General features: G+C 36.8%; 1 protein-coding gene across 3 annotated transcripts in view; it reads right to left on the bottom strand.

The window, feature by feature from the left end:
- Positions 1–8,145, bottom strand: part of KHDRBS2 (KH RNA binding domain containing, signal transduction associated 2) — an 890,357-nt gene extending 882,212 nt beyond the window's left edge. Inside the window, exon 1 of one of the 3 annotated variants that reach the window (XR_011164972.1) lies at positions 7,660–8,138. Coding sequence is in view for 1 of the 3 variants with exons in the window: in XM_069070693.1 (XP_068926794.1) it covers positions 7,660–7,750 (91 nt within the window). In the remaining 2 variants the exon portion in view is untranslated. Of the gene's footprint in view, positions 1–7,659 lie in introns of all 3 variants that reach the window. The other 2 variants (XM_069070694.1, XM_069070693.1) reach the window with 2 other exon arrangements.
- Positions 8,146–8,488: the final 343 nt, after the last annotated feature.

The following is an 8,488-nucleotide window of genomic DNA, read 5'->3' on the forward strand; positions in this document are numbered from 1 at the left end:
AAGGAAGGAAGGAAGGAAGGAAGGAAGGAAGGAAGGAAGGAAGGAAGCAAGGAAGGAAAAAAAGGGTGTGCAAAGCCACCAGCCTCAATGACCCAAAATGCAGTGATGGGCCTTGGCCTTTTCAAGCTAAGGTCTTAAAAAGGCCTCAGTTTTACTGAGGCCCTTTATATCCCTATTTCTTGGACAATGCCTTGAACATAGTAGACACTAACTCAAAGTTTGTTTCTTTGTTTTGTAATTTAATTTAATTGCATTGCTTTCTTCCTTGAAAGCAAATGAAGCTTCTACTACTAAATACTCAGTGTCTAGGGATTCCATAGAGGTATTGAAAGGCACCTACATTAATACTGATTAATTTAAATTCAACTCTTACTTCTAAATTAACATTGCTACAGAAAATAGATTACACTCAATATGCCGTTTATCTCTTCCTACTTCGAATGTAGTTATTCCTAATTTACAAAAAAAAAGTCCCCATTACTGACAATACTTGGTTTACCCCACCAAAAATACTAACTTTGGAATGTATTTTTGGAATATAATCCTTATGCTACAAACTCTACAAAAGTTTCAAAAAATGTCCAATTAGACATTTGGCTGCCCCCAAACTACCCTTTAACGTATGCCACTTCACCTAAAATATAACATATTTTTTGTACTATTCTTGCACACCCAAACCCACCAAGACTTCTGCCCTCTTTTAAAACCCTTCGCTGTTGCACTGCTGTTCTCAATACCAAAACTCCTTGATATCAAAGTGATGTCCTATTTGCCACTCTAACCAAGTATTGTCTTAGAACACTTGACAATAATTCCTACCTTACAATACAAGTATATTTTCTATTTCCCTCTGGCCTAGATTGTAATTCTCTTGGGGACAGGGATTATGTCATTTCTCATATGGTACCTTATAACTCACCATCTCTCAGAACTTCATTTGTTCCAAGATCCTGAACTGTGAAATTTCACATTCCAATAATGGGTAGAGTAATGTGGCAGAAATATTAGATTTGTAGTCAGATGATCCTGATTCATATCCTGAATCTATTGCTTTCTTGTTTTACCTTGGGAACTTTCCTTGGTCTCAGTTTCCCTATATGAAAATGAAGTAATTGAATTAGATGATATCCACCTTCCACTTTCCAATTTTAAAGCTACAACTGTTTGATCCATGACCACTGATTGCTTGACTATTCCTACTAATTTACACTAAACATTCTCTTTACTTCTATTTTGTCTTCAGTCCCTTTGCCTATACTTCTAATATAGAATAAACAATTTGCTATTACATTCTGCATAACTATTTCCCAAAATGTTTTATTCTCCTCTGAGGTCCCCAACTCTCCACTTCCTAATATGTAAAGGAAATTATGTACTTCACTAAGAAGACTGAGATCATCCAAAGTGTTCCCCCTCAAATCCCCTCAGTATCTCTCCATTCCTCTTTCTCTTTTGTACTAGTCAATATTTAGCTTGTCAGCATCCATTGCCTTCATTTCTTCACCAACAACTTTTTTACTGTTTACATGTCCCTTTTTTTCTGTTCTCCAACAAAAGATGATTACTCCTAAACATTCCTTGTGTTTTCTTAGCCTGTGTCTTTGTTTATGTTATTCCTTGCCCCTTGAATGGTTTCCCTTCATTGCCTCTCTTTCTCTTTTAGATTCCAAACCATTCATAGGACTACAGCTTTAATGCTAGAAAGGAGCTTAATATCTACTCCAACTCTGCATTCTATAGATAAGAAAACTAAATCCAAAGAAGACTAAATGCCTTTCCCAAGATCATATAAATGGTAATATCTTAGTCAGAATTAAAACTCAGGCACTTTTGCTACAATCCAGCAACCTTTCCATCACACCACACAGATTCAAATGTCCCCTCAACAAGACATTCCTTTATATTCCCTGTTACTAATAAGCTTTTTCTTCATATTTTGTATGGAATTTTGTTCTGTCTTTCTGCAATGCATTTTTATTTCTAAAATATTTTTCATATAACCCATGTTTTATTTATATACATATGGATAGATATGTGATGTCTTTTTTCCCCTTATTTGTCCATAAACTCAGTGAGGATAGGACTAGTAACTTATTTAAGTTTTGCATATCTTCCAGAACTTAGTACAATATACTACCATAATTGAGTCCTTATTGTGGCTGCTAGATTGAAATTTTAATTTTTATGTTCCACTTTAAAGAATACCTGAATCTTTATATGTCCACTGTCTAGCAGTCTTAAATCAACATGTGCTAATTTGAAACATAGTTCTTCCATGTCTATTTTTAAATTTTTTTCTTATCAATATAATTGTCTGGTGTTTGTAAATGTACATTATTCCTACCTCCAGAGTTTAGTCACTGTCACTGCTCAATAACACACAGCTATAAAGTGTCAAACTTGTCTCCTATCTTCATATCCAGCATTTATTCCATTACACCATATTGTGAGGGAATTTGCATCCCTGTAGATCTCATTATTTTTACCTTTCATTTCACATGCCAAACTCCCATCTTCAACAAAATTCAACAACCAAATGGTAGGCATTCATTAAATGTCAAACACTTTCACGGTACTATTAAAACTAAGACTGATATAACTTTGTTTTTGTCACCAAGAAGCTTACTACTAATGAAGGCATAATAATGTTTGCATGGGTAAGTAAATATGAAAAATCACAAAGCTATTTCAAGAAGGAGATAACATTAACAACTGTGCCATCAGGAAAGGTTTCATGAAGGAGGTGGCACCAGAGTGTTTCATGAAGGAAGTAAAAGATTCCAAGAAGTAAAGATGTAAAGGAAGTACATTCTAGATGAGAGGAATCATTTGTGCTAAGGCATCATCTTGTTATTTTTGTCCTTGTATACAAGAACCTGAAATTTCACTTGTATAGAACTTCTTTAATCAATTTATTCTCTCAGAGAACTCTCTGACACTTTGAGAAGATATGAGATGTATCTTTGAGTACACAAATATAATTGTCAAATGTGGACTTGAACACAGTGTTCTTAATTCCAAGTCTGATGCTCTATGAACTAAACCTTGATATACTTCTAATGTTATGTCTCTTTCTATTCCTGTTGTAATTCCTCACTGAGATAACAAGTGGACAGTCAGAGTGTTCCATCAGTACCCTTATGATATTGGGAAAACATGAGAAAGGCTCCTGGAATATTGAGTGAACCCCCTATAGCAAAATTTGGGGAGGCCATGGATAAGAGTTGCATAGTATAGGCAGGTATGAAGGTATGGATGGTTTGGATTTTTTTAAATCATTGGATAGAAATTACAAATAGATGAGATTATAGATCCATTGGAGTCTCTGAGTACATTACAGACTTTACAACTAGATAGCAAACACATTGAGGGAAAGAACTATATTATACCTCCTTTGATCTTCAGCACCTTTGCAAGGTGACAATCTCATAGAAGTCATAAATAACATCTGGTGCTGAAAGCATGCACAATTAATTTCAACTCCTTTCAACAAACATTGACCAATGTGTTGAATCTTGAGATTCAAAGAACAAAGCAAAACAGGACCTGCTTTGAAGAAGCTAATATTCTATTGGAATGTACACTCAGTAAAACTGGGGGAAAAAATCCACTTTACCCTTAAGTTTTAAGAGTGGGTCCAAAAATATTATATATATGCATATATATACATATACACATATGCATACATATATAACATATGCATGTGTGTATGCATACAAATATATTGGTACATATATATATATATACTCAATATAATCATAAAACTTTAAATATCAATACATTTATGACACATTTTTGCTTACTCTACTTCATAGGTATTTTTTGGGAAAATTGCATGGTGGGGGATAGGAGCTAAGGTATGAGCCCAATTAATATATCCACAAAATTAATTCATTATTCACATTGAGAAAATTGTTGGCATGCTATTATGTCTAATAAAATTTCAAAAAAATATATCTTCTATAACATGTGCTGGCAAATAAAACTTGATATTTTGACTAAGCCTTCCACTTGTAGATTTGATACTATCAACTAAAATAAATAAGAAAAAACAGTTTTGACAACTAAAACTTTTTTGAGTATCTGTTTCTATGACTTTCCCTTATATACTACCTCCCTTGCCCACAAATTTTGATAAAAGTCACCCTCCTTTGTTTTTGGCAATAATCCTTCAAAAGATCAGGAGCATCTCATTGTGCCTATCTACTCTATTTTAAATAACATAGATTAATTTAATATGCCAATCTGATCATCACTCCACTGTTAAAAATTTCAATGGTGGCTCCTTCCCTATGAAATAAAGTCCTGACTCCAATTTCTGTTATTTGAAGCTCCTTGCAATATGTTTGCAATTTACCTTTTCAGTTTAACTCATATGCAGCAAATTTATCCACTGACAGCCCTTATACTTAAGACTTTTTTATCTTCATTTGTCTGTTATGAAGTTTCTTATATCTAAAATGACGTGTCCTCATATACGTCCTTGCCTATTAACATCATACACATTCATCAAGATTCATTTTTCAGGTAAGATCTAGTTGTTCTGTTTCAGCACTCTTGTAGCAATTTGTATTTATTGGATTTCTTTTTTTCGTCCAGACCTGTTATTTCACAAGAATATGTAACCCCATATAAGAAAACTGAAAGAATCTTAACAAATAAGAAAAGTCAGCATTTGAGTAGGAACAACTGGAGGGATGTTGTACTGTCATTTTACTACCCTCTCAAAATTATCTTCTAAAACAATGGGTAAATAATCCACATACAAAAACAAAATGTTTGTCAGGTGAGAATACTATGAGCCATCATTTCTCTAAAGAAAGTAAAGAACAAAACATTAAATTGAAAACAAACTATATAAAATCATTTCTAGATATTGGCTAAATTTGTGGAATATTTGAGTCCCTCCAAGAGTTTCCTAAGAATTCTTTCAGGTATCGATAACCCAAGTAATGTGAGGAAAAATAATCATAACAATTTTAACTCCATGGATTAACTTAAATCCATTAAACAAGAACAGGCATTATTTGACCATAGATTGCCATTATACAATCATAATATATGAAACAACTAACTGAGAATGCTAGTTGATTTCCATTACAAACTTTAAGCAACCATTCCCCCCACCCTTACCCCCCAGGACCTGGATCCACAAAAAGCATTGCGAGAAACAAATCTGTATTATTTTTATTGCTCTCACTGTTACATGTATGCCAGCAAGACACTGAAATAAACACTGACGCTTGCTTTCCTGCTCATTGAAAATCATTGTCAGTGTTTTTTTTTTTCAGTCAGAAGGTAGAATTGTTTTACTGTATCACTTTTACTAGCAACTTTGTCACATTCATGAATTAAGACTTCCATGGAGCAATGAAATCATCTCCAAAATTTTGACAGATGGTGTTGTAAAGGATAATTTGCGGTATATAATGTGAAGTTTACATTTACATTCCCTAGAGATGCCAAAGATAGCTCACCTTAGTCCTATGAAAGATTCATCTATATTTGTCCTAGGTAAACTCTGAGTATACCACAATGTCATTCATTCATTTTACATAAATATGTATGCCCACATGTATGTGTCATGTACTTTGAACAAAAGTTGAGAAACCCAGAAGAAATCTTATACTCTACCCATTTCCTCTACAATATCAATTCAAATTGGGCCTCACTCTTTTGTTTCTTTCTTTAGGTAATTTTCCCCAATGTGTTTTTTTTTCTTTCTCTCACTCTTTTGGAGAAGCAGTGGATGCCTCCCCCTGCTGGGAAAAGATTAAATTACATGGTAAAATAGGATGTGTCCTCAGTAGAAGATTCCTAATAAAGTACACTGAGTATTTTGATTGTCTTCCCAGGAACAGTAGAGTTATCAATAGTTATCAGCTATCTTTAGTGTTTCTCTTATAAACTGTCAAACTCAACTGATATATTAAACTGTTTATTAATCATAAAGCCTATTGTCCCCCAAAGAATTCTTAATTAGTAGATCAGATTAAAACCGAGTTTACAAATTAAATAAAACAATAACAACAAATAGACAAGATAGGAACAGATAGGTAAGTCAATTTTATATTTCAAAGTATACTCCATTTAAGGGGTATGATTATAAGATTTTTTAATCACTTTGCTTTTCTGTGTTTAAAAAACCTAAATTTCTCATATTCTTTTTTATACTTTTTTTCTTATTGTTGTTTTTTTAAAGGAGAGGAGAAGTGGACAAAAATAACTGACTTTTCAACTTTAATTTCTTCAGCCTTTTATTCAATAACCAGGACTGTGGAAACCATAAATGCAATCTTCCCTTTCCCAAATTCTTCTCACAGATTAAGTTCTTCAGACAATTAAATTACTTAAATTGTGCATACTAACTTTTGCAAAAAAAAATGTCTGTAGTTATTTTCTTATACAGTAAAAGTGAAAAAAAGGGAAATAGCTGGGTTTTTCTTTTGCTTTTGAAAGTACAAGCATTAATACAACTTTCAGCTATGTATTTATAATGTAAAATAAATGCATTGAAAACCAATCTTAATTGTGTATGAAATAGTAGAATGCTCATTTTCCAATATAAACTATTCATAGAAACAGAATAAATGCATTTTCATGTTTCATTAAAAAAAACTTCACTTATTTTAGAGTATATTAGACCACATCAGCCCATGCTACATAACTGTGTTCTGGATAAATTGATAATGAGGAAATTAATAATTGATGAACACCCCCATCTCCCCTTTGTAGTTACTTTAAATATGTATATGTATATATGTGTGTGTGTACATATTACTACTAGTCCTAATTGCTGTTTTTTTTTAAGTTGTAGTTGGAGAGCATTATTTTAATCTAAATTTATCTATTTCTTTAATCTTAACAACATACAAAAATTTTCCTTAAGGAAGACTCCTTATGCGTCCTCAGGAGTGCAATGCCTTTTACGTTATAGGTTCACAAAAGAAAACGCATACTTTGTAAAACAGCTGTTCGATAGGCGAAAGTGTGTCTGGGTACATCTTGCCCAGTGCCTAATCATCACCCTTGAAATAGATTTACCAGCATCCCATCTTATGCTTCCCGACATGTAAATACATACGGGTGGTCTCATCTGGCTTTCTTAGTAACATGACTTAGATAGGCTATGGTAAAGACCGTCTGATTGGCTTAAAGGGCATCAGATCCTTTCCAAAATGCTGCGGAAACCGTGGTCGGTGGCGACAAGGTTTCGTTAAGGATCAGGGGTGGAATCCTATGGGAACATAAATGACTTCCCAACTGATCATCCATCTAGCTCCCTCACTCCCCAAGTGCCTTGATTTCTGCAGACTGCTTTTCCACTTTCGGCTTCTTCCCCTGGCAAACCTGGAACCCTTATCAGAATTCTCCTTACCCATTATCCCGACAGGTCACAATCTCTGTAGCTTTTCTCTCATGGGTTGATCCCTAATTTAAAATGTAAACGCAGAGGAAGAAGAAGAGGGCGGGGAAACATCTGCATGCTCCCAAGCCCTGACTCTTATCTGCCTAGGATGCTAGGCAAGCCAATGCTTGGGCGACAAGGAGATAGGTCTCCTTCACCAACTTCACTTCCCTAACACCACACCAGCCAGGCACGAACCGGTCAGCCAGTCGATGCCTGCCCATCACGCGCCAGACCGTAGTCTTACCTACCTTCGGCCAGGAGGCGCGTTGCATGCACGAAGGATGGATCCAAGCTATCTTTCTCTGCCATCAGCTCAGGCAGATATTTTTCCTGTTCCATAGCGGGCACTCCGGCGCGGCGGTCAGCGCGCAAAAGCTAAAAAGGCGCTGCTCAAATGGCAGTGGCGCCTGACTCCTCTCCCCTCCTCCTTCTCCCCTTCTTCCTCCTCCTCCCCGTCCTCCCGCTCTGCCGCCTTCTCCTCCACGGCCGCCGCCGCCGCTACTGCCACCGCTGCCGCCTCCTAGCCTTTGGCACGGAGCTGGTCACAGGGGCTCTCACTGGCCCATGCAGCTGTCGGGCTGGCTGTGCACTACCTTCTCCCGCCGCCGCTGCTGCCCCGCGCAGACACAGACCCCGCTAGCTCTCCCTTCGTTCTCTTTCTGAGCTCAGTCTAATTGCAGCGGCCTTAACTAGAGAGGCGGGAGGAAGGGGTCCCCCCCCACCCCACCTCTTCGGACTGCTTATTGGCCACGGCTCCCAGGGAGGCGGAGAACCCAAAGAAGGTTCTGGTGCCGCGATTGGACTGATAGCTTAGTCTGACCGCCTGACGGGCAGACCAGAGCGGCGGCTGGCGGGGGAGGGAGTCCAGCAGTGCAGAGCAAAAGCAGCCTTCTTGAGACCAAGACCTGCCCTACCTAGTGAGCCTGACGATTTCTATTAGGAGAGCTCTGGTTATCTTCCACCTGGACCGGTGTTAACAGAGAGTATTCTGGCCCTATTCAGATAAGATTCAGGGACCAAAACCTGGAGGAGGGGGTGGGGGAGATTTAGTGATGAAAAGTAGATAAGGTCTGGATG

Source organism: Petaurus breviceps, unplaced genomic scaffold (assembly GCF_028583685.1).
Source record: "Petaurus breviceps papuanus isolate PSGF00001 unplaced genomic scaffold, PetGlider_PUasm1.0 90822, whole genome shotgun sequence".
NCBI classification, from domain to species: Eukaryota; Metazoa; Chordata; class Mammalia; order Diprotodontia; family Petauridae; genus Petaurus; species Petaurus breviceps.